Source organism: Molothrus aeneus, chromosome 10, assembly GCF_037042795.1.
Source record: "Molothrus aeneus isolate 106 chromosome 10, BPBGC_Maene_1.0, whole genome shotgun sequence".
NCBI classification, from domain to species: Eukaryota; Metazoa; Chordata; class Aves; order Passeriformes; family Icteridae; genus Molothrus; species Molothrus aeneus.
In genome coordinates, this window is record NC_089655.1 from 24,164,330 (window position 1) to 24,190,617 (window position 26,288).

The window sequence follows — 26,288 nt, forward strand, 5'->3', positions numbered from 1 at the left end:
CAAAATGACCTAAAGTAACCCCAGTCAGGGACCCAAAAATCTCAAAATCTAAAATTGACCTTGAATGACCCCAATGACCCAAAGTAACCCCAAAATGACCTTGAATGACCTTCAAATGACCCCAGTGACCTCAAGTAACCCCAGAATGACCCCAAAATGACCTTGAAATGACCTAAAGTAACCCCAGTCAGGGACTGAAAAATTTCAAAATCTAAAAATGACCTCAAATGACCCCAATGACCTAAAGTAACCCCAAAATGACCTTGAATGACCTTCAAATGACCCCAATGACCTGAAGTAACCCCAACATGACCCCAAAATGACCTAAAGTAACCCCTGTCAGGGACCCAAAAATCTCAAAATCTAAAAGTGACCTCAAATGTCCCCAATGACCCAAAGTAACCCCAAAATGACCTTGAAATGACCCCAATGACCTTGAAATGACCCCAGTGCCCTCAAGTAACCCCAGAGGGCTCCTGAGTGCCCTCGCTCAGGTCCCAGTGGCCCCGAGCAGCCCCGTGAGCTCCTCAGCCTCAGTTTCCCTGCTCTGACCCCTCGGTGGCTCCTCGGGGCTTTGTGCTCCCTCCCTTGTCCCCCTGTCCCCCCTGCCTGGGGCTCTGGGGGTGCCCTGGGTGTCCCCAAGTGTCCCCAAGTGTCCCCCAATGTCCTGGGGCTCCTCTGGGTCCCTGCTGGGCTCCAGGCCCTTGGCAGCTCCAGAGCCCTGGGGACACCGGGGACAATCCCAGGGACACCAGGGACAGGCCCAGGGACACCAGGGACAGGCCCAGGGACAATCCCAGGGACACCAGGGACAGGCCCAGGGACAGCCCCAGGGACAGCTCCAGGGATAGTTCCAGGGACAATCCCAGGGACAGCCCCAGGGACAGTTCCAGGGACAATCCCAGGGACAGGCCCAGGGACACCAGGGACAGCCCCAGGGACAGCTCCAGGGACAATCCCAGGGACAATCCCAGGGACACCAGGGACAGGCCCAGGGACAGCCCCAGGAACAATCCCAGGGACACCAGGGACAGGCCCAGGGACAATCCCAGGGACACCAGGGACAGGCCCAGGGACAGCCCCAGGGACAGTTCCAGGGACAGTTCCAGGGACAGGCCCAGGGACAGTTCCAGGGACAGCCCCAGGGACAGTTCCAGGGACAGTTCCAGGGACAGGCCCAGGGACAGTTCCAGGGACAGCTCCAGGGACAGCTCCAGGGACACCAGGGACAGCCCCAGGGACAGTTCCAGGGACAGCCCCAGGGACAGCTCCAGGGACAGTTCCAGGGACAGCTCCAGGGACAGCTCCAGGGACAGCTCCAGGGACACCAGGGACAGCTCCAGGGACAGTTCCAGGGACACCAGGGACAGCTCCAGGGACAGTTCCAGGGACAGCTCCAGGGACAGCTCCAGGGACAGCTCCAGGGACACCAGGGACAGCCCCAGGGACAGCTCCAGGGACAGTTCCAGGGACACCAGGGACAGCTCCAGGGACAGTTCCAGGTGACAGAGCCCAGCAGGGTCTCAGGGCCTCTCCCCTGTCCCACCCCAGTGGCACTGGGGAACATTGTCCAGATTTCAATAATTTGGGATTTATTTGCTCACTGTTATCAGCAAAATTGGCAATTCTTGATCAGTTCTTGATCATTGAATAGAGAGCCATGGATTAGTCATGGACTCAAAGAAAGATCAACAACTCCTTATCCCTATTAATAATGAATTAAAAAATTCCAAGAATTCTAGTCTAGAACTGGGAGGGAGATAAATTATGGAATTCTAGAATTGTGTGGTTTTATTTATTTTCATATATATACATATATGTATATGTGTGTGTATAGATATATATATGTGTGTGTGTATACATATATAATTTTAAAATATATATTCAGATATTTATAATATATATAAAATTTAATATAATATACTATGTATAATATATTAATATTTATATATTAACATATAGGATATAAGACTATATTATGTTGTATATATTATGTTATATGTAAATATATAATAGATATATGTATTTCTATTATATATTTTTAGATATAAATATATATATTTTTTTTTTCCCCTAGAATTGCTATGCAAGAACTCTCAAATTCTTCAGAATATTCCCATGAATTCCCTTGGATTCTCTTCCTGGCTGGTACCTGTGTGTCCCTCTTGTCCCTGGTGGATCAGAGCCTTTATTCTGTCATTCTCCCAGAATATTTTTCATTACTTTAAACCTTTCCCTGGCAGCACCCAGGCTAGGAGCTGGAATTTAACAGAAAATTGACAAAACAGGCCTAAACCAGCCCCAAAATCAGCCTGCAAATGATCCAGGAGCCTGAAATCCTAAAAGATTTTTTCCCCAGGAGTCACAGAAGCACCACAGCACACAGAGCCTGTGTGTTCCAACAAAGGAAATTTTATTTCAACCACAAAACTTTGGTTTGGTTTCTTTCTCACTGCCACGGGGATGGAACTCCAAACAGAGAAACTCTTGGTGGGCTGCACACGAGCCTGGAAACAAATAATAAATAATAATAATTGTATTAATATCAGCATTTTAAATGTCATTACATTTATTAATTGAAGTTATACATTTTATAATTATATCAATTATTAATTTTGTTAGTGTTTGTAACATTATGAATATTAATAGAACTTGTGGACATTAATGACGTATCTGCAAACAAAACCAGCACTTGAACCTTAGAGCTCAGCTGCTCCCTGGGTGAACATTTCCCTCCTGCTTTTCCTCCTTCTTTAAAACGTGAAAGGATCAAACCCTGCTGGGACAATTGTACATTAATGTCACTGCGATACTTCTGTCTGAAAAAACGTTTGGTGAAAATCTCCACGTTTTCATCAGTGATATTTTCCAAACTGGGGTTTGAAAGGAGCAGGAGGAGCTGATCAAAGCCTGTGACATAAACTGCTACATGAAAGTAAAAATACAATTAAAAATACAATTCAAAACTTTGTAAAACACTGTTCCAGCCTTGCCATTCTAAGTTAACCTGTTCAGTTCCCATTAAAAAAAATTATAAGGACAAGAATCAGTTTAAATAACAATCTGCTCTTGTGAAAAACCAGCTCACACTACAAAGAAAATTCCACCTGTGTAAAACCCTCACTCCCCAAGAGACAAAAAATGTAAACTCTGTAAAAAGAGAAAAATGTGAGAAACACACATTGGTCATTGCCAGGCAATTAGCTGAGTTTCACTAATTCACTACTTAATTAAAGTCACACAGAGGACCTTCTAATAAAAGGTACTCCATATAAAAATCAACTCTGTAAATAAAAATTCACCTTTTCTACAAAGAAAGCCCCACATGTCTCTGTCTATTACTACACCCAACCAGGCTAATTAACTAATTAATTACTGAGATCATTCAGGAGAGCAGAGACCTGCAGGGTGCAACCCAGCCCAGGATCCCATCCCAGACTGGTTTGGACTGGGAGGGACCTTGGAGGGACCTTGGAGCTCCTGCAGGGACACTTCCAGCCTGGCCTTGGGCACTGCTGGGACCAGGGGCAGCTCTGGGAATCCCATCCCAGCCAGGAACCCCTTCCCCAAACCCCACAGAACCCATAGAACTCCGGGAATCCCTTCCCTAAAATCCCACAGAACCCCACTCCAGGAATGCCTTCCCTAAAATCCCACAGAAACCCACTCCAGGAATGCCTTCCCTAAAATCCCACAGAACCCCACTCCAGGAATGCCTTCCCTAAAATCCCACAGAACCCCACTCCAGGAATGCCTTCCCTAAAATCCCATAGAACCCCACTCCAGGAATCCCTTCCCCAAATCCCACAGAACCCCACTCCAGGAATGCCTTCCCTAAAATCCCACAGAACCCATGGAACTCCGGGAATCCCTTCCCCAAACCCCGTAGAACTCCAGGAACCCCTTCCCCAAATCCCACAGAACCCCACTCCAGGAATGCCTTCCCCAAACCCCATCCCACTGCTCACGGGTGCTGGGAATGTTCCCCTGGCTCTGCCCCATCCCTTGGGCTGAATTCCCCCTTCCTCCTCCTCCCAGATTGATTTTTGCAGCAGTTTATGAGCAGTAATTAATATCCAGGCAGGATGAAGGAGAGCAGGGTTCCCACTGCTTGGAGATGTTTATTATTTATTCCTCTTTAAGCCTTGTTAGATTAATCCATTTTAAATTACCCCATGCTGCCAGGCACAATTATTGTAATTTATTGGGATCATCCTGGTGCTTGATTTCCCTCGGATGTGAGCTGGGGGCTGCTCCCCCAGAGCTCCCAGGAAGCTGCAGGAGCAGCATTTCCTTCTCCAGAGGGAACAACCCAGCCCAGCCTTCAGGCCACACTAATTCCTTTTTAATTTCCAGCAGAGAGGAATCGTGGAATGGTTTGGGATCCCCTCCCCTGTGCAGGGACACCTTCCTCATCCAGCCTTGGACACTCCCAGGGTTTGGCAGCCATAGCTGGGATTCTAAGGACAGAATTCCTGCTCCCTGAACCTCTCCTGCCTCATTTCCCAGGTGGGAATGGCTCCTCCTCAGCCATTCCTCAGGTTTTCCAGGGGAAAAAAAATCCTCCAGCTCTGCCCTGTGTCAAAGACTTCACCTCATTTCTTTAGGAAAACCCCACGTTTTTGTTAAAAGCTGCAGCTGCCATTATTCCATTTAACTGCATGAGGGGCTGGGAGTCCATCAACAGCCACTGTAAATAGCAGCACCTTAAATAACACCACCTTAAATGATATCACTAAATAACACCACCTTAAATAACAGCACTTTAAATAACAGCCCTTTAAATAACACCACTTTAAATAACACCACTTTAAATAACACCATTTCAAAAAATATCACCTTAAATAATACCACCTCAAATGATATCACTTTCAATAATATCCCCCTTAAATAAAATCACTCCAAAAAAATATCACTCCAAAAAAAAAAAAAAAACCACCTTAAATAATTTCATCTTAAATATCACTTCAAAAAGTATCACCACCTTAAATGATATCACTTCCAATAATATCATCTTTAAATACCACTTTCAATAATGCTGCTCTGACCCCAGCACCCCAAATCCTCCCTGCACTGGAGGGTTTCATCAGAACTCCCAGGGGAAATGCAGCCACCAGGAAAAAAAGAGCAATTTTTAAATGGAGGAGGGAAAAGGGGCTCTTTGGAGTGAAACAAATGATCCTGGACCAAAGGATGGCCTGGGGACAGGGACACAAGGGGAGCTTCTGCTGCCACAAGCCTGCACTGAGCTGAGTTCAGAGCTCAACTCCTACCCCAATTATAAACCTCCCTCAGCAAGTCAGGACATGGAAATTCAGTCTCCTCTAAGAGCAGCCCAAATTCCAGCCTTTCTCTGTGAGTTTTCAGCTCTGGAGCTTAGGAACAACCCAACAGAATCACCTCAGTGCTGCTCCATCAGATCTCTGTTATGTGAATTTTGTGCTTTTGAATTCCAGGCCATGCCCTGCCAGCTGTGAGCAAATAACACCAGGATATTCCCTTTTCCTGCCATTTTCAGAACTCTCCATAACACCAGGATATTCCCTTTTCCTGCCATTTACAGAGCTCTCCATATCACCAGGACATTCCCTTTTCCTGCCATTTACAGAGCTCTCCATAACACCAGGATATTCCCTTTTTCTGCCATTTACAGAACTCTCCATATCACCAGGATATTCCCTTTTCCTGCCATTTACAGAACTCTCCATTCCCTCTCCTTTCATGAGCAGAGGGGGAAACTCTGGAGTCGCCAGGGGCAGTTTCCCAACAGGGAAAAAACAACCTTTGAATGTTATTCAAGCAGTCCCACAGGGCTCCATGAGCTCCTCCAAGCTCTGGTTGTGCTGCTGAGGTCCCTCCACGACCCCTGGCAATGGAGACGTTTCATTTCCATGGGTAACCAGGTCAGCCAGCACAGCCCAGCACCCCAGGCACGTCCCACAACATCTGCACTTGCTGCAGGTGAAACACCCAAAAACCAGGAGAAACCAGAACCCAGCAGGGCAGAAGCACAGGATGGATCCCTCACACTCCCCAAGCCCTCAGACTGCCCTGGACATCCAAATCTCTGCTTTTCCCTCCGGAATACCTGACCACAACCCACGCTCAGTATTTCTGACACCTGGCAGATTAGGGCCTCGTGTTTACAGTGAAATAACCAAAAACCGGGAGAAACCAAAATTCCAGCAGTGTAGAACCCAGGGGCAGAGCCCTCCTGCCCCTCAAGCTCTCAGACTGCCCTTGGAAATCCAAATCTCTGCCTTCAGCTCCTGCTTTTTCTCCCTAGAATGTTTCACCACAACCCATATCCAAGATTTCTGGCACTGGACACCCCGAGGCCTCGCGTTTGCACTGAAATGACCAAAACCCAGAAAGAAACAAAATCCAGCAGTGTAGAACCACAGGATAAATCCCTCACGCTCCCCAAGCCCCCAGACTTCCCTGGAAATCCAAATTTCTGCTTTCAGCTCCTGCTTTTCCCCCTGGGCTGTTTGACCCGGGCAGACCCAGCCCTCCTGGCACTGTGGTTATTTTAAACACACTTTCAATAAACTCCCCAAGTTGATGCAGTTGGAAGCCTGCAAATAAACGAGCTCATTAAACACCACTGGCACTTAGCAGCATCTCTGGTGGCCAATCCCAGCTCGGGCAGGGCTGTAATTTATAACTTTGATGCCCATTTAATCTGCTCATAACCATCAATCTCTGATTTTTATTGCCCCGTTCTGCAGCCTGAGCAGAAAAGCTGCTCCAATTAGGCCCCCCCAAAGCGACTCTCACAAATAAATTCTGGCTTTAACATCCCACAGCACAACTGCCTGGGATCCATTCCTTATTTCAGAAATAGAGGAGCTGGGGAAGAGCTTTGTGATGGCAAAAGCAGCTCCCAAGGGCTGGGGAGCAGGGCAGCAGGAGGCTTTGGGGTGTGACATCCCAAGAGTGACCCTTCAGAAGGTGGGGGATCCCATCCCATAGAGCTGCAGCTGGCCCCAGGTTCAGCCCCCAGCAGGGAAATGGGGTGGCTGGAATGATGCTTGGAGCAGGGAGGCTGCCAGGAAAATGAACCAGAGGGAGCCCATGAACACCCAGTGGTGCCAGGCTCCACTGATCCATCCCCAGTCTGAGGAGCTGCTGAAGGAGGAGCTGGAATTGTGATTTTCCCCTGGACACCAGCCTGGCTCAGAGCTGGAATCTGCACCCTCTGGAGCATCAGATCCCTTCTGCAAGGCTCTCCTGGGGAAGAGCATTTCCCACTGAGGGTGAAAATCCAGCTTTGGTCCCAGCCAGGAAAACAGAGGGAGGCACCTGAACTGCTGCCCCTGATTCCTGCAGCCCTGGGAATGCCCCTGATTCCTGATTCATTCCTGCAGCCCTGGGAATGCCCCTGAGCTCCTGATTCCTGGGAATGCCCCTGAGCTCCTGATTCCTGCAGCTCCTCCAAGGGAGCTGCTCTGGGCAATCTCTGGTGTGTCCATAAAAACCTCAGGCAGGGATCACAGCAGCAGCTCTGGAGCTGCTGCATCGAATCCAAGCTGGGTTTTCTACCTCAAAAGCACAGATTGATCCCCTAGAAAAGCCCCACTTTGGGAATGTGAAACCTTCCTGGCAGTGCTGGGGCAGGGGGATGTGCTCCTGAATGCCTTTGGTTCACTGGGAGGCCAATTGCTAACTCTGTTAGGCAATGTTGCAGTGATGGATTCCAAAAGGATGTGCAGGGCAATCAGGCTCTGCTCCTGAGGGCACTAATTGGGTTAAGCTCATCAACAAACCCTTGAGAGCAGCAGCCTGGGAAAGGGAGAGCAGGAAGTGCAGCAAAGGAGAAGGGAAAAAAATTATTCCGTGCAAAGGGGAAAATGTGAGTCTGTGGATTGTGCCCTTCATCTGACACCCTTAAAGTGACCAATGGGAATAGAAATGGCACAAAAATGGATGGGTGGGGCATTATGGAAGTGCCAGAGTCCTGGAATGGTTTGGAGGGACCTCAAAGCCCATCCAGTGCCATGGCAGGGACACCTCCCACTGCCCCAGGTGCTCCAAGCCCAGCGTCCAACCTGGCCTTGGGCACTGCCAGGGATCCAGGGGCAGCCCTGGGGAATCCCATCCCAGCCTCTCCCCCCCTCCCAGCGAGGATTCCTGCCCAACATCCCTGCCAGCCTTGCCTCTGGCACTGGGGCTGCTCCGAGGCAACCCAGAACAATTCCAGGGCAGGAGGAGCTCCCTGTGCCTCCAATATCCCAAACAATTCCAGGACAATTCCAGGGCAGGAGGAGCTCCCTGTGCCCCCAATATCCCAAACAATTCCAGGGCAGGAGGAGCTCCCTGTGCCTCCAATATCCCAAACAATTCCAGGGCAGGAGGAGCTCCCTGTGCCTCCAATATCCCAAACAATTCCAGGGCAGGAGGAGCTCCCTCTGCAGCCTCCCCCTGCCCCAAACATCCCAGAACAATTCCAGGGACTGCCCCAGCAGCCACCTCTGCTCTCATTCCCCATTTGGAGCCATTACAAAAAGAAAGGGCTGGATTTGCTTCTCCTGCAGCAAAACAAAGCCCAGAAGTCCAAATTCCAGCAGTACCAAAGAGAGATTTTCCCTGGGTTCAGCTCTGAAATAACACTGGCATCACAGCCAATCCATCATCTATCACTGAATCCATGTCAGAATCCACAGGCAGGGAAATCCATCCATGCAAACGAGGAGCTGCTGGATTTCCATGGAGCCTGGAGTGCCACCTCTCCCCTCCAGCTTTCCCTGTGTGTATCCCTCATTCCTGACACCTTCCCTGAGCTGGGATGCCACCTCCAGGCTCACTGCAAACTGCTTGCAGGGATTTCTTTAATCTGAAACCCTGGGAAATTTGCTTTAGGGAGCTCTTCTAAGCATTGCATCTTCTCACAGACTGAGAAGTCAAGGTTTGCTTTGGATTTCATCTTCATGGGGGTCTGGAATGCAGGGTGGGCAACGAGGGACACCCAAAAACCTCCTCTGGCCCAACAAATCCAAGCTGATTTGTCCCTACTGCTACACTGTAAAATAAACCTCAAAATCCACCTACAAAAACATAAAATAATATTAGAAATCCATGTAATGCTTACCTGCAGACATTCTGGGAATAAAGTTGGGTTTTTAATGAAGTCCTGGAGTCTGGAGTTGAAGGAAATTTCCATAGGATTGAGGGGACACCTGAGATGTCCCTCTGGGTTTGCCCCAGCCCCAGATGAGCATTTCCCCCCAGCTGCCAGGAGGCTGCTCCTTCCCTGACCTTTGTTTGACATATGATATCAAATATCTATGATTATCATATATTCCATCCCATTCCAGCTGCCAGCAGGGATGTGGGGGTGCCAGCTCCACCAGAGCTCAATCCCTGCCATTCCCAGCTGTGCCCACACACACAGAGCTTTGTAAACTCGTTAACAACTCCATTAATTAAGGGCTAACATTGATTGGGATCATTTGAGGAGCAGCCCCGTGTTCACAGAGCCACAGCTGTAAAATCCAAATCCCAAGAAGAGCAGCTTGGGCTGAGGGAACAGAGCAGGAATTTTTTCCCTTCTGCTCCCTGGAGGCCCCAGCTTTGGCTTGGAGAACAGAGAGGTTCAGCCCAAATCCCAAAGAAATGAGGAAGTTTCCTTCCAAAGGTCAGGCCCAGCTGGATCAGACAAAACTCATCCACCAGAAGCTCCCCAAGCCCACCCAGGACCATGTGGAGAAACCACAGAATCCCAGGAGCCCTGAGCTGGAAAAGCCCTCCCAGAGCATGGAGTGCAACCTGTGCCTGATCCCAGCTTGTCCCCAGAGCTCTGGGGACACGTCCAGGAGCTCCTGGGACACCTCCAGGGATGGGTGTCCAACCCTCCCTGAGCTCCCTTTCCATGGGGAAATTCCTGCTGGGGTCCAACCTGAACTTCCCCTGGTAAAACCCAGCAGAGAACACCAAGACTTCACCCAGCTCGGAGATAAATTCATCCAAGAGAAGGGAGGGGTCGAGGTGCTTTTCCCAAAGACTGGACTCTATCCCATGGAATCCCAGACTGGTTTGGGTTGAAGGATCTTAAATCCACCCAGCCATGGGCAGGGACCCCCAAGCCGTGTCCCTGGGCACTGCCAGGGATGGGCACCCGTGCCAGGACCCAGCCGTGCCAGGACCCAGCCGTGCCAATCAGGCACCAAGCAAAGCCCAGCACCGCAGCCCGGTTTTGAGGTTTTGATCCCAATTTCCCCATTTCCCGACATCCCGAGGCAGCGCGGGGCGGTGCTGACCTCTAGTGAGGGATGCCTGGAAAAATGAGAATTCCTGGGGATAAATCTCCCGTCCCACCCGCCCGGCTCCAGCCCTGCCCCTCCTTCCAAAGGCTCCTCGGGCACTGGCACAGAGCAGATTCGGAGCAACTGGCACAATAAATCCCCGATTTTGAGATATTTTCAGTAAATGTGTCCATCACTACCCCGTGAGGGTCAAAGCCCTTTCCACTGCAGCTCAGGAGGGAATTTGTCCCCCAGGATCCTGAAGGGTGCAGAGAATTCAGCAGTGAAAGTAAAACAGGAACTGCAGGGTTGGAAATGCCAGCCTGGAGGGAACGGCAAAGGAGCTGCTCCTCCCACCAGAACTCAGTGTCAGAGCTCAAGAGAAGCAGAAGAGCAAAATTCAATTTAAATCTCTCCCTCCCAGCAGTGGAGGCAGCTTTGCCTTTGGATCCTCAAAGAGAAACTTCCCCCAGACTCTCCACCCTTCTCAGGGAGCAAAATATCCCAACAACCCCAACAGCAACAACAGAACCCTCGACAAGCAGAAACCACAGGCGCCAGTGTCCAGTGAAAGGTTTTATTTAAAACCACCCAAAATTCACAAGTCTGCAGGGAAACCACCCAGCCAAGCCTCAGTGCTGGCCCTGAGGAGGCAGCAAGGACCAGTGAAAACCAGCACAGCTCAGGGGCAGGGAGCTCCCAAGCTGCTGCTCTGCTTCCCCACAGCGCCCTTCAGCATCCACAACTTTCACCCAAAAGGGCCTTCAGGAAAATGAGAGTTTTCCAGGGACATCAAAGAAATCTCCACTGAAAAGTCTCTTTTAAAACCAACTTTAGGACTGTGAGCTCGGCTTAAATTAAAAATATTAAATTAAGACTATCCTAAATCAAATGCAGCATTTTTATCCTAACAGACTCCACTCTCTGCAGCCAAACACACAGCAAAGGCTCCTGAGCTTTTTGTGGCACACAGAATTCCCTGGAGCCATCCCAGGGACATTCCCCATTCCTGGGGCTCCACAAACCTCCTGCTCCTGCCCTGTACAGCAAGATCTCCTCACTTCAGGGATAATTTATCCAATTACCTCGAGGAGTAATTAAACCAAAGCAAAGTGCACTCTGCAGGAGCTCTGGGAACTCCCTGCTCAGCAAGGAGAAATGAGAGAAATGAAATTCCCACTGAAATGATGGGAAAATGATGAGTTCCAGCATGGAATTCAAGGCCTTTCCCTCTGGAAGCAAAACTCAGCTCTTGCTTTAACTCTTTCTATAGTTTTTAGTCATTCATTCTTAAAAATAAATCAGTTTTCACATTATTCAGGCTTGGAGAGGTTATTGCTGTTCCTGCCCTGGGATGAATTCCAAGGTGAACACCTTTTGTCCTTCTGGAATTGGAGATTCCCCTGAAACACTGAGCTGCTCCTCACCTTCTCCTCTCAGAAGAACAGAACAGAGCAATGAAGGTGTCCAGGAGGAGAGGCTGGGGATCCCCACCTCCATCCAGGCTCATCCCAGCCATTTCATGATTGACTTTTCCCCTTTCACAGCCAGAGCTCAAATCCTGGCCCTGGCTCAGCTACTCACGGAGCATTTGGGGCAGGAGGCCGGAGCAGCTGCTCAGAGGTTCCACCAGAGCCACAATTCCCCGTCAGGATCTCGGCACTGCCCAGGGAGGAGGAGTCTGAGGCAATGTTTTAAATCTGGGATCTAGGCTGGCAGCAAAGCACGGAGCATCTGCTGGTGCTGGGCTCTGTGTCCCAGGAAATTCAGAGCATTCCTGCTTTTCCACAGGGCCAGGCTGCTATTTCAGCACACTTCTGTGGGCCAGGGTTGAGAAACAGGAGGAGTAATGAGCTGGGAGCTGCAAAAAAATAAAATTAAGACATTCCTCAGCTTCTGAGGTGGGCCAGCTTTTGGTCCCTTTCCTTCATTCCATTTATAATTATTGGGAGATTTCCTTCTGAGACCAAATCCCAGGAATTTCACTCAGAGGCGGAGTTGCTGGCTGTTAAAACCAGCCAAATTCTTTAAGTAAACCCCTGATGATTCTGGTTTTGAAATGTCTGTGACCCCCTGTTAGTGATACCTGAGCTCCAAGCTTGGACAGGTATTTATTCCTTAAACTAAAGGCATCAGCTTTTGGCAGCAATTTTGCCAAATCATCTTCGTTCTGCCTTCTGAGCCTCTCCTGCTCTTCTGCTCTGCAAAAGAAAAGTGGCAAAAAGGTGTTTGCCCTGAGGGAAACCCTGCCAAGCAGGGAATCACTGGAATGTTATTTAATAGTTTAATATTGTTATTTTAGTAGCTAGGAAATGCTCTGGGGTATCAGGAGAATGAGCCTGAGATGTGCAGGGATCAATAATTCAGTGGAAAGAAAGAGAGAGGCTGATTTCTGCAGGTTCCTTTTATTTCATTCCAAGATTTCAGTAGAAAGAGAAACCTTTTGGTTTTTCCCAGATTTACAACGTGCTCAGGGAGTTCTGTAACAACTTTTCTATCTATTAAACAAACTTTCATCCTTAAAATAAACATTACAATACAAAGATAATCCAGAAGGCAATAAAAGACTGCTCAGCAGTCTCAGAGTTCAGAAATCTACAAAAAAAAAGGTCCCTTTGAGCATCTGTGGCTCTTTTTGCATTGTGTGGAAAGGACACAAGCCCAAAGCTGTAAATACATTTAAAAAGTGGATTTTGCATTTAGACAGTGACAGAAGCAGCAGCAGTGAGCTGTTGGGAGCTCTGGGTGAGAACACAAAAATGCTTTTGCTCAGGAAGCTCCACCTGTGAGCACAGGGGGCTGAGCTCAGCTTCACTCCAGGCGTGGGCAGCAGAGCCCAGGCAGGCCCTGAGCCCAGCAGGAAAAGGAATTTTGGCATTGCTAAAACACAGCAGAGGCTGAGGCAGTGCTGGAACCCCAGGGCTGAGAGGATCTTCCAGAGAGCTCCAGAGCAACCTCAGCCACCTGGCAGGGGCTTTGCTACTCAACTTTCCTTTCTGAAAGAAACAGGGGGACAACAATTACTGCAAAGCCTGCCCTGGGGCAGCCCAGACCCCACAGAATCCCTGGAATTGTTCCACAGGGGTGACAAACACTGAGATGGGACAGCCCAGACCCCACAGAATCCCTGGAATTGTTCCACAGGGGTGACAAACACTGAGATGGGACAGCCCAGATCCCACAGAATCCCTGGAATCCCTGAATTGTTACACATGGGTGACACACACTGGATTTGGGACATCCCAAATGCCATCAGTGCTGGGATTTAGGCTCCAACCATCACATTTTCTATCACATTTCAGTTGTGAGGCCACTGAAATAAAGGAAGGCAAAGAGGAACAGTGCCAGGAAAGGACACCTGGATAATGCTGCCTCAAATATTGACTCACAGGAGGCAGGATATGAAACCCTGAAACAGACTGAAGGAAATAAATCCACCAGAAATCAGACTGGAGAAATGATCTGCTTAATCCCCTCAGGACAAACCCTCCCCAAGGCCACTGACATTTGCTGGCTCTGTACTCACTCAGAAGCAGCTGCTTTTTGCAGTTTTGCCCTTTTCTTTGCAGACCAGTTGAGATCACCACCTGTAAGAGCAGCAATGAGCCCTGAGACCTTTAGAGCTGGGGTTTGGTGGCTTTGGGACCAGCACTGCCCCCAGGAGCTCTCAGAGCACTGAGAAAGCAGAAGAATGATTTCACAGAAGTAGAAACTGAGGTAAGGAGAAGCTGCAGAGACTCACCTGTGAGGTGATTGACAAAGTACAGCATGACCACAGCTAGCAGTGACACTGCAAAAGCAAAGGGGCAGCTTTAGTGACAATAAATGAACAGCTTTAACCCACAGCCAAGATCTTCGTGGTAGCTCTAACTGAGAGGAGTTTTCTGCTTTTGTAGATCTCCCTGTGCTCACAGCACGTGGTAATTCAGAAAGGATTTTAATTTTACACTTATAATTTACAGTTTAAAAGCATCATTTGTCTACTTGCACTCAAGTTTTTAAACACTGAAACTCTCCATGCTTCAAGGAAACCCCAAGCACTTCACTGGCTGTGAGCTCACCCCAACACTGCCCCAGCTGACCCCTCTAGAAGAGGAATGGTTTCTGTTTTTCAGCAAAGATGAAGCCAAAGAGCCCCATGAAGGTCCCTGAGCCACTCCCAGTGTGTTCCACACTCACAGCAAACACAGGCACTGAAGAAGACCTCCAGGAACAGGTATCCCCTGGTGTCCAGGATCATGCCAGCTGCTATGGCAATCACTGCCAGGCCCAGGTTCTGGATGGACTGCATGCTGGGACAGAGCAGGAACAGCAGGGATTTCTTTTCTCAGGAACATGGATTTTCATTTCCTCAGGAAAAGCTCCTCAGTGGCACTGAGCCCATGGGAGCTGCACAGAGCCCATTTGCTGGGACATGGGGAAGCCAGGACTGGGTTTTGCAGAAGCTCCTGTGCCTCCCCCAGCCTCAGGCTCTGTCCCAAACCCCACCCCAGAGCAGGCAGGAACTCCTGCTCCCAGCCTGGAGGAGCTGGAACCAGGACTGGGCTGGATCTGCTCAGATCCAGTGGTTCCAGAGTGCCAGGGATCAGGGGATGCCTTGGGATGAAGGACCCTAAAGTGGGACCACTCCCACTGCCCCAGGTCAGCTTGGCCTGGGGCACTGCCAGGGATCCAGGGAACTCCATCCCAGCCCCTCCTCAGCCTCCCAGGGAGGAATTCCTTCCCAATGTCCCATCTCAGTCTCTCCTCCTTGAGTTTAAACCATTCCCCCTTGTCCTGGCACTCCATCCCTTGTCCAAGGTCCCTCCCCAGCTCTCCTGCAGGCTCCCTTCACTGGAATCTCCAATGCATCCCTGCCCCATCCCTGTGTCCTGTCCCTCTATCCCTTGTCCCCAGCCCCTCCATCCCTTGTCCCCAGCCCCTCCATCCCTTGTCCCCAGCCCCTCTCCAGCTCTCCTGCAGGCTCCTTTCCCTGGAATCCCCAATTCCCAATCTCCCATCCAGCCCTGCCCCATCCCTGTGTCCTCCAAGGTCCCTCCCCAGCTCTCCTGCAGGCTCTCTTCACTGGAATCTCCAATTCCCAATCTCTCACCCATCCCTGCCCTGTCCCTGTGTCCCTCCATCCCTTTTCCCCAGTCCCTCCCCAGCGCTCCTGCAGGCTCCTTTCCCTGGAATCTCCAATTCCCAATCTCCCACCCATCCCTGTGTCCCTCCATGCCTTGTCCCCAGCCCCTCCCCAGGTGGCCCCACAGCTTCTCCTCCTCTCCAGGGTGGGGAACCCCGGCGCTGCATCCCCAGGGAGCCATGGAATACTCACAAGCCATAGGCAGTTCCCAGCTGGTGCTCGGGGACAACAAAGGCCACCATGGGCCACAGGGCACAGGCCAGCAGGGAATAGGCCAGGCCCAGCAGGCACTGGGGACACAGGGACACGGGGACAGGTCACAGCAGGGCCACCTCTGAGCTGCAGCCACAAGAAACCCACACATTCCCCTCCCTTCCTCCCAAAACGAGCTCAAGAAATGCTCTGTGCAATGCAATTGTAAATAAATATCCACACCTGGAACGTCTTCTTCCAGGAATGATCCCTAAAATTAACTCTGTTAATTTAAATTAAAGGGCCTGAATGAGCACCCAGAGCTGCACCTCACTGGGAAAATGCTTGAAAAGCAAAGTTTTTAATCCCTGCCCCACTGATGAGCACCATAATCCTCAGCTCCAAACAAACAGTTCAGGAAATCTGCACTCAATAATGCAGATTTTTACTGAGGTTCCATCCAGCACATCACAGGCAGTTTGAGTAACAGTAATAAAGTTCAGAAATAAACTAAAAGAAAACATTTTAAGAGAAAAGTGTGCACCTGGCACAGGAATTTGGTAATGCAGTGAGGAACCTTTTGCACCTCACAACACACAGAATAATTCAGTGCCAACCTCATTGCTTATTTTATATTTATGAAAAAAAAAATTGATATTTTATATCTATTTAGGTTTAAATCCCAGAAATAAATATTTGATATTTTAATTCTATTTAGGTCTAAATCCCAGAAATAAATATTTCTGTTATTTATTTATATAATAATTTATTTATATAATTAATCTTTTAATTTATATCATAATTCATTAATTTATATTATTTCTATAATATATTATAATATATATTATATTTATAATATAATATATAATAATATATAATATTATATATTATATATAATATATTATATATTATTATATATTATATATAATAATATGTAATATTATATTTATAACATATGTATTATAAATATATTTAATTAATTAATTTATATAATAATTTATTTATATAATACATATTCTGCTATTTTACATCTATTTAGGTTTAAATCCCAGAAAGAAATATTTGCTATTATATTTCTATTTAGGTCTAAATCCCAAACCCAAGTATTTGCTATTTTATTTCTAGTTAGATCTAAATCCCAGAATCAATATTTGGTATTTTATTTCTCTTTAGGATTGAGTTACCATGGCTATCCAGGGGTTCCAGAAGGTGAAGGCCAGCATGATGTGTGAGGCCAGAGTGGTGACCACAGCACACAGTACCCAGATGACGTTCTTGCCAACTTTGTCCACCAGCAGGCCAAACACAGGGGACATGGGGGCTGAGATGATGTACACGATGCTGCAGGACAGGGAAATGCAGGATTTAACACCCCCAGAGTCCCTTGTTAATTCCAAGGCCAGGAGAAACAAAACATCCCCCCAAAAACTCCCAGGAATTTAGAATTCCCAGAGGGTTTGAGGACATGAAGTGCTCAGCATCCAGCAGTGACAGACTCAGAGCCCAGCCAGGGTTTGTTGTGGGGTTTCACTGCTTTGGGCTTTGGCCTCGTCACAAATTCATCCTCAGACGACCCACACTGAGTTCCTTTAGTGCTGTTATTAAACTGCTTTTATCACTCAGAAAAGAATCACTAAATACTAAAAATGAAACCCTCCAGAGCTTTTTCTTTCCAGTGTGAACATCTGTTTTTAATAAAAAACACATCCACATTTCCCAGTTATTCCTTGGGTTGTGTGAAATTATTTCTCCACTTAAATGCAGCCCAACTCTCTTCCCACCTGCCCAGAGCCCCAAAAATACACCCTAAACCCTGGCAATGTTCCCTATCAAATCAACCACAATGTACCTGTTGATTGCACTGGCTTCTTGAGGGGAAAATCTGAATTTTTCAATAAAGAAAACCCTGAGGGAAGGAAAAAAAAATTATTTAGGAAAAAGCAGACTTGAAGGACACGAAATCAAAGTTAAGTTAGATAAAGACATGAGGATCTCATTTACAAAAAAAAATTAAATAGAGCTTTGACATAAATATCCCAGATTCTCATCTAAAATTCATTTAGGAGCTTGCTATCAGACTCCACAGATTTTAATTTAAGGATTATTCAAATTACACTTTGGGGAACACATAAAAAGTCCATAACCAACATTTAACCCAAATAATGAGGTACTGGATTGTAAATATGGAAGGAATCCTAGAGGATCCCAAAGTCCACCCCATGCTTTAAACCTGCATCCAGTTTTAATCAGGAAATCAAACATTCCTCATGCCCCTGAGTTCCTAATTCCCAAAGAATGTGAAGTTTTTCAGCATTTGGGTTACAAGCTTGGTGAAATTCCCAGGGAATGGCTGGAAAAGTGAGTGGCACTTACTTCCCCAGGCCAATGAAAGGGAAAACTGCAGCGTAGTAACAGACACAGATGACAAAGATGAGCCACAAGGACAGGGAGAAATCCTTCACATCTGTCAGCTTGATCACCTCTCCTGCAATGGGGGCAGACACAGCATGGCAGCAGGCAGGATGAACAAAGCTGGGATTCATCCCCACTGGAGAACACCCAGTGATCCCAAACCCCTCCCACACCACAGCCCTGGCTGCAGATGAAAGGTCTCTTTCATCCAAACCACTCTGGGATTCTACTGGATCTCAAGTTTAGTTTATTTTTAATTAGCCTGAGCTGTCCCACGTGGAAAACTCAACCCAGCAGACACTGGCAGGGAGGAGCTCCATGGTTCTGCACCCCTGCTAAAGGAAATCAGCTCCAAGGAAACACAGAACCAGTGGCACAAACTGCTGCAAACTTTTGTTTTTATAAATAAAGCAGGTGGCAGAGCATCTGCCTGCTGAGCTGGTGTTTAGAACTAAAACTCCATGTAAAAATGAGTTAAATCAGGATTAGAAGTGTGCCAGAGGTAAGCAGCAGGCACTGAATGACCTGGAATGCAAAGCTGGTGCAGGGTGGCTGCAAGGTCAGCCCCAGCACTCACCTGTTTTCCCCTGCTCTTTACACAGCAGCTTCTCTGCCCTCCTGTCCAGGTAAGCCAGGATTAGAGCACAGCTCAGTGAGAACAGACAGGTGACCCCACCTGGAGAAGGCAACACCCCATGGTCAGTGGAAAAACCTCGAGCAGGGATTTGGGGTTTTCCAGCCCAATCAGAGCAGGTTTTGTTGGACATGTCAGGTACACCAAGTTTAGCACCAGCTCCAAGGCTCAAGAGCTGCACAGCTCAGAGGTTCGGGTGTAAAACTGAACCCTGACATGTGGCACACACCAGCCTTGGAGCACAGACATGGACATGGATTTATTTGATTTCAGTCATCACCACCACTCCCCCTCAGCTCCTCATCTGCCCCTGGCAGGAACAGAAACAAACCTGGCCTCATTCCCAACACCAAATCTCCACACCCATGGCTCTGGAGCCCCAAAATTGTTCAAATTCCCTTTTTACAATCAGATAACCACAGGCAAGCTTTGACACTCCTCAGACAATTTTTCAAGCCTGTCCTTTACTCAGAGGATGTGAAATATTTCATCTCCACAAGACACAAACTTGAATTTGGCAACTCCAAAAATGCCAGAGCATTTCAGAAGCTGCAATAACCTGAGAGAAAATGAGAATATGATACAAAAGGTGCTGGAATTGCTCATTCTAAGCTCAGAGTTGTGCTGCTTTTAAGGGGTGAATAAATGCTTTTAAGTGATTAATGAATGCTTTACAGAGATTAATAAATCACTGACACCAACCAGAACATCACTGACCTATGAGCAGAGCCAGGCCGAGGGTGCTGGGACCAGCAGAGCCCAGGAGATCCTGCACTCTGGAGTAGATCCATCCCATAATATTCATGTTCACCGTGCTCCCCTAGGCACAACAGAGCCATGTGAAGAACCCAGCACCTCCCAGCTCCAGGGATTCACCAGGAGTGTTTATTAAAATGCCACCCAGGGGACAGCAGGGAAAAGAATCCAAGGGGTTCCCAGCTGGGCTGGTAACAAATCAATCATTGCACCCAGGATACAACATCACAAATTGAAATTTGTACAAGGCTGGAAGAGTTCTCACTGATGAGAAGGGCACAAACCCACATGCACGAGCTCACAAACGGAGCTGGATTTAACAGATTTGATGAAACAGGATTCCCAGCTGACAGGACCAGGAAAAAGCCCCTTTTCCCTCCCTTTGCCCCCAGAGAAGGATCTATGGATCCATGGCTGCCACCACTGGTGAAGATCCCCCAGCCCCAGCAGGAAACACCTGCAGTGGTTGAAGCCCCCAAAAGGAGCCCCAAAAGAAGGAGCACAGCCCTTGTGTCCATGCCCAGCCGTGCTTGGTGCCCACTCACAATCCTGGCCATGCTGAGCTGCAATCCAAACACCAGGTTGAGCTCCTTGCCCTTGAACCAGCTGACTGCATAGGTGTTCTGGGCCACGGCCAGGGACTCGCCCCCAATCCTGCAAAACCAAACACAGCACTGCAGAAAGGGCCTGGCCAGGGCAGAACTCCAGAGAAACCCGCCTGTGCACAGGTGATTAGTGCCTGTCTATGGACACAGGGCAACAGAAAGCAAAATGGAAGCGCAGCGATCCAAGAACAATCCCAGAGGTTTTGATTCAGCAACACCTGCAAAGTCCTGGTTTTGGTTTTTTGACTAAGTTACACAAGGGAAAGAACTGGAGATCCTGCATTCCTCAGCTCCAGAGGGCTCAGAATGCTCCAGTTTTGGCTCCATGTGGCAGCACTTTCCTAGGAGAGCTTTCTAGGCTTGGTTTTTGTCGTTTTCTAGATGGCCTTACCTCAAAGAGCACAAATCTGCCCTTCCAGACTCACCCAAATATGAACCTGCCCACTTCCATCAGCCAGAAGGTATTGAACAGTGCTCCCAGAGCAAAAACCACCTGCACAGCAGCAAAGGAACATGGTAATTGTGCATTTCAGGCATGGAACAGAGCAGAACTGGCTGAAAACAGGAACAAAAAGTATCTTCCCTTCCCACATCCATTTCCTGCTCTTTTTGGTTTTTGCTCCCTCTGCTGTTCATCATCTCCAGCCTGGCCCACCTGGGACTGTGTCATCCCCAACCAATTTCACATCAAACACACAAAAATGTGGATCCTTCCCACCATTTCAGCCACATTCCAAGGTTCCCCTTCCCACCAAAGCCCAGGGTTCTCCCATTCCAGTTCTCTAAAGTGAAACACAAACTGCAGGCCCAGCCCATCCTCTGCTCCCTCCCTTGCACTCACCTGCCCAGCACACACAAAGATGCTGAATATTACAGTGCCCAACCTGCAAAGAGAATAAAATCACTTCATGCACAACCAGAATCCTCTTTTTTTCCTTAAAAAACTCTATTTTAGACCTGCAGCAGGGAAACAAGGGGAGGTGGATGGGCAGTTAAAAGGTCTGTGTCATAAATTGTGCAGCTCAATGATTCCCATAGAGAACAGGTGGTACAAGGTGCTGTTCTTGAAACAAATTTAAGTTAAAAAGGAAGGGAAGCTCATCTATATTGTTAAAAAAATCTTAAATTGAGTGGGAAAAATATTGAAGAGGTTTATTATAACCTTGAAAAGCTTTATATTATAAAGTCTAAACCTCCCCTGCAGTTTTAGCTCAGGGTTCCCTGTACATGAGAGCCACAAAGGCTGCACTCACCGGATCCCAAACACTCTGTCTATCAAGAAGCCTCCAAAGAAGCACAGCACCACGTTGGGCCACGAGTACCAGGCATAGAGGGCCATGAACTGGGCTGTGTTCACCTTCATGTCCTGCACAGCACAGGGGCAGTGGGAAAAACATTCCAGAGTGAGCATTCAGGAGGAGCCAAGCAGAAACAGCATTTTCTGTAATCCACAGAATTCCTAGATGGGCTGGGTGGAAAGGACTTACTTTGTTCCAAGCCCTTCCACTATCAGGGGGTGCTCCAAATGGCCTTGGGCATTGCCAAGGACCCAGGGGCAGCCACAGCTGCTCTGGGCACTGCCAGGGATCCAGGGACAGCCACAGCTGCTCTGGGCACTGCCAGGGATCCAGGGACAGCCACAGCTGCTCTGGGCACTGCCAGGGATCTGTAGCAGCCACAGCTGCTCTGGGCACTGCCAGGGACCCGGGACAGCCACAGCTGCTCTGGGCAGTGCCAGGGACCCAGGGGCAGCCACAGCTGCTCTGGGCACTGCCAGGGATCTGTAGCAGCCACAGCTGCTCTGGGCACTGCCAGGGATCCAGGACAGCCACAGCTGCTCTGGGCACTGCCAGGGATCTGTAGCAGCCACAGCTGCTCTGGGCACTGCCAGGGATCTGTAGCAGCCACAGCTGCTCTGGGCAGTGCTAGAGACCCGGGACAGCCACAGCTGCTCTGGGCACTGCCAGGGATCCAGGGACAGCCACAGCTGCTCTGGGCACTGCCAGGGACCCGGGACAGCCACAGCTGCTCTGGGCAGTGCCAGGGACCCAGGGGCAGCCACAGCTGCTCTGGGCAATGCCAGGGATCCAGGGACAGCCACAGCTGCTCTGGGCATTGCCAGGGATCCAGGGACAGCCACAGCTGCTCTGGGCACCCCGTGCCAGAGCCTGCCCGCCCTCCCAGGGAACAATTCCTCCCTCAATTCCAAATCCCAGCTTCCCCTCTGCCCCTGGAAGCCCTTCCCCTCTGCCATGTTAGCCCATGCCCACACAAAAGCTCACTCTCGGTGTTTTTGAAAGCGCCCTGAGAGCGACTCACCCGCTGAACCTGCGTCTGCAGAGCGGCCGGGTTGTCGTAGCAGAAGTAGCTGCCTGGGGGGAGAAGGAGACGCCTCAGGGCTGTGTCCCGGCCCCCACACCCCAACCCCCCCCGCCACACGCAGCCCCCCGGGCCCGCCCCGCACCGAATCCCAGGAAGCACATGAGGGCCAGGACGAGCAGGCGGTGCGGGAGGCGGCGGGGGTCGCAGGCGGCGGGCAGGGCGCGGGGAGGGCCGGGGGAGCCGGAGGAGCCATGGGAGCCATCGCCGCCCTCAGCGCCCAGCAGCGCCCGCTGCTCCTCCGCCATCGCGCCCGCCTCACGTGAGCGCCCGCCACGTGACCCGCGCCCGCCACGTGACCCCCGCCCCACACGTGACCCGTTGCCATGGCAGCGCCGGGCCGAGGCCTGCGAGGGAGGCCCAGGGAAAAGGGAACGTGAAACGTGAAATAAATCTAAAAACTGGAAGTGGAAACTGTGAAAAACGAGGGTCCGTTTTTTACATTTGGTAAACTTTTTAAATTTTGCCTCGTTAAAATTTAAAAAGTTGACCGAAAAGAAAGTAGGAGACGGAAGTAAAGCAAAGGGTTCAAAATCGGGTGCCTGGCACTCAGCCAAGAGCACACCTGCTATTCTGCAAACACCCTTTATTTACCATTTCTATTGCATCAGCCTGCTACATAGCCACAGACCCCCATGTCACCGTGATATTTTATGAAAAATCCCTTCACCAGGATTTTTTTCTCCTGGGAAGCTTCAGCTTCTCCATGTTTTGCTCCTCTGGAATGTGATTTGGAGAATTGTTTATCCAGCATGTGAATTGTTTTTAATTAATGCCCAATCCCAGCCAGCTGTGTTGGGACTCTGGTCAGTCATGGGTTTTTATTCCTCATTCTTGTGCTAGCCTTCTGATATCTCCTTTCTTTGGTATAGTTCTAGTATATAATTTTCTTTTAATATAATATATATCATAAAATAATAAATCAGCCTTCTGAAACATGGAGTCAACATTGTCATCTCTTCCCTCGTCCTGGGGACCCTCACAACACCCAACACCCTTATGCAGAGTCAACTTTTCCCCAAACTCATTTACATGTTCCAGGAACTGTTCAGCATGGCTCCTCCTTGGGTTCACCTTTTTAGAGCATGCACATTCCTTGGGGGTGGTTTGAGTCCTTCTTTGTCATCACCTCCAGTTTTGGGCCTTGTTCTACACCGGCTTCCCAAGGGTGAGTGCTGATGGTTGGCACATCTGTCCAGGTGTGCTCATCCTGTGTGTATTGGGTGTTATCCCAGCCCAGCAGGCAGTTTAACACAAGCACACTTATTATATCAGCTATTTCACTACTGTGTCCAGACTTAATTAACAACAGAAATAAAAGTCATATCTTTATTATAAAGTTATTTTAACACCACACCTATAAATCCATTTTAATACTTGTGAAAAGCCAATATTATAACATGTATCTATAACAGAAATGGAAGTGGAAATAGAGTTTGCAAGCAGCCCACAATGAGCATCCCTGCTGGGGATGCTCCAGCTTGTGAAATGGCTCCACTGTCCTTATTTTGGCTGTTAAAGTCATGGGCTCATGGAATCACAGCACAGTGTGGGATGGCAGGGACACCTTCCCCTGTCCCAGGCGCTCCAGCCCCAGTGTCCAGCCTGGCCCTGGGCACTGCCAGAGATCCAGGGGCAGCCCCAGCTGCTCTGGGAATCCCATCCCATCCCATCCCATCCCCAGCCTCCCAAGGAACAATCCCCAATTCCCAAGCTCCCAGCCAGCCCTGCCCTCTGGCAGTGGGAGCCACTGCCCTTGTCCTGGCACTCCCATTCCTGATGAACATTCCTCTGCAGCTGCCCTGGAGCCCCTCCAAACACCGTGAGGCTTCTCCTCTCCAAAGTCATTTTTCTTGAGCTGTTTGCTCCAAAAGGTTCTTGCCACATTAGACAAACCCTTGAAAAAGCCACTTTGTTACTGTAAAAAGCTCCAGTCTGCCATCAAATTTCACCTTCTTGCACCAAAAATTACCTGAATCCCATGTACAGTATATAATAAATTGCTCTCTGATTAAAAGATGCTCTTTTTGAACAAAATATACTCTTAGTGAGGCACAACCACTTGTGATTTAAGCCAAAGGATTTATTTACCTTTCCAAGGTAATTATAATTTATTTACCTTTTCAAGGTGTAGAAAGCAAAGGGCTGAGTTTTACCTGAGATGCTGAACAACACATTCACCTCCCAGCCACTCTGTCATGAATTTGATAAGGAACCATGGAAGAAAGTCAAAACAACTTCCCAAAACATGCAGGTCTCATGTTGTGAATGAGCTGCAGACTCCTCTGGGACATAAATCACTTCATTTCGCTTGATACATGTCTGTTCAGAGACCTGCCAAAAGAGAAATGTGCTATTAAATGAATCATGTTCAACTGCTCTAAACTCCTTTAGATTCCTTGAAATCTGAGCATCTCAGTTTACCACAGTGGCTGTGAAAAACATGGTCTGAAATGACAAGGCTTCCTTGGAAAAGCAGTTGTGCAACAAATTGGAGAGTTTCAGTGACAAACTCGAGGATTTCAGTGACAAATTCAAGTGTTTTTGCAAAAAATGAGAAAGTTTCAGTGACAAATTCAAGGGTTTTTGTAAAAACTCAAGGGTTCCAGTGACAAACTCAAGGATTTCTGTGACAAACTCAAGGGTTTTTGTAAAAACTCGAGGATTTCAGTGACAAATTCAAGGGTTTTTGTAAAAACTCGAGGGTGCCAGTGACAAACTCGAGGATTTCTGTGACGAACTCCAGGGTTCTTGTAAAAACTCGAGTGTTCCAGTGACAAACTCCAAAGTTTCACTGCCACTTGAGGGAGCTCAAAGATAATTGTCCTTGCAGAGCCACCTGGAGTTTCCTGATTCCAGGGAGACAATTTCTATCCACAGGTCAAAGAGATAACTTTGGGGAGCAAAGCCAAATCGAGTCTGGGGTTGTGTTTATCTTGTTCTGTGTAACATCAGCTCTTCATCAGAGAGTGAGAAATTACAGCCATGCACACAGAATATTTAACAGGAGCAAAAGAAAGTTTTCCATTTGCTAATTCCCAGTGTTTGTCTTTCCCCCAGTCACCTCCACCTTGTCTGTGATGTTCCTGTGAGCTCAGCCCTGATTGCCACGTGCATTGCAATGAGTGTTTACATCCCAAATAAATACAGTGGCCTGCTCTTAAACTCGGGCTTTAGAATGTCGGTTACAGATGCAGTTGCTGCCTCCCCATAAATCAGAGCACTTGAATTGCCATGTGATGCCAAATGCTGTGGGTAACAGCAGCAAATGGAGGAAATGCTGTGTACAGAACTTTATGGGGCCCATAAAACCCTGGTGCCTGTGGCCTCCCCTCCTTGCACAGATCAGGTGCAGGGAGCACTCAGGACAGCAAACACTCCCAGGAAATGAGGAAGAATTTCAGGGTTCAGCTGCTCAGAGTCATTGCTGCCTCTGGGGAGAGGCTTCAAAACTGCAGTGAAGCAGGAGCTGTGTTCCACATGATTAAATTGGCTCCACCATCATTGCCCCATTATCCATTTTCTAAAGGAAAACTCTAATGCTTTCCCCCCAAAGGGTGAGGGATCTGTCATACACAGGCATGCAAAGAGTTTTTAGTCCCTCCATGTGCTGAGGAATGGGTTATTACAAACCTCTGTGTCTCACTCAAACATTCCTGGGTGTTTGTGCACCATCCCAGGTCTGGCTTGTTCAAAGTGCTGGGAAGAGGCTGAGGGAGCTTTTCTGCCCCACAAATCTCTCTGAGAGCAAAGAAAGATCCTGGCCTGAGGAAGCTCCTGTGGCTGGGAGGGATCCAGTGCTGCAGCAAACAGCTCCTGCCTCTGCTGAGTGCCATGAGCACGAGCAGGGTGGGTTTATGGCTCCTGGCGTTAATATTGCTCAATATTGCTCTGATCCTTCCTGAAACTCACAGCTCTTCCCAAGGGCAGCTGCTGCCAGG

General features: G+C 48.6%; 1 protein-coding gene across 4 annotated transcripts; it reads right to left on the bottom strand.

The window, feature by feature from the left end:
- Positions 1 to 10,807: 10,807 nt before the first annotated feature.
- On the bottom strand, positions 10,808 to 22,595 carry MFSD1 (major facilitator superfamily domain containing 1). 4 transcript variants are annotated; one of them, XM_066556731.1, is made up of 17 exons: positions 22,433 to 22,595; positions 22,288 to 22,340; positions 21,222 to 21,334; positions 20,810 to 20,852; positions 20,394 to 20,461; positions 19,909 to 20,017; positions 19,325 to 19,427; positions 18,551 to 18,649; positions 17,935 to 18,046; positions 17,411 to 17,467; positions 16,746 to 16,902; positions 15,562 to 15,659; positions 14,424 to 14,536; positions 13,987 to 14,034; positions 13,771 to 13,831; positions 12,331 to 12,445; positions 10,808 to 12,105 (listed from the first exon to the last, which is right to left on the bottom strand). In XM_066556731.1, exons 1-17 carry the CDS (start codon positions 22,593 to 22,595, stop codon positions 12,046 to 12,048), a joined length of 1,572 nt encoding a protein of 523 aa, XP_066412828.1. In that variant the 3' UTR covers positions 10,808 to 12,045. The 4 variants fall into 4 exon arrangements, with proteins under 4 accessions (XP_066412828.1, XP_066412829.1, XP_066412830.1 ...); XM_066556732.1 differs by lacking the exon at positions 12,331 to 12,445; XM_066556733.1 differs by lacking the exons at positions 10,808 to 12,105; positions 12,331 to 12,445 and adding an exon at positions 12,631 to 13,240.
- Between the last annotated feature and the right edge of the window lie 3,693 nt (positions 22,596 to 26,288).

Bases quoted from the DNA above. Each gene is read 5' to 3' on its own strand.
- MFSD1 (XM_066556731.1), bottom strand. From the start codon at position 22,595: ATGGCGGAGGAGCAGCGGGCGCTGCTGGGCGCTGAGGGCGGCGATGGC. The intron at 21,335-22,287 runs GTGAGTCGCTCT...TGTGCTGTGCAG, and splicing joins TGCAGACGCAGGTTCAGCGG to GACATGAAGGTGAACACAGC. The intron at 20,462-20,809 runs GTGAGTGCAAGG...GCTGCTGTGCAG, and splicing joins TCTTTGTGTGTGCTGGGCAG to GTGGTTTTTGCTCTGGGAGC.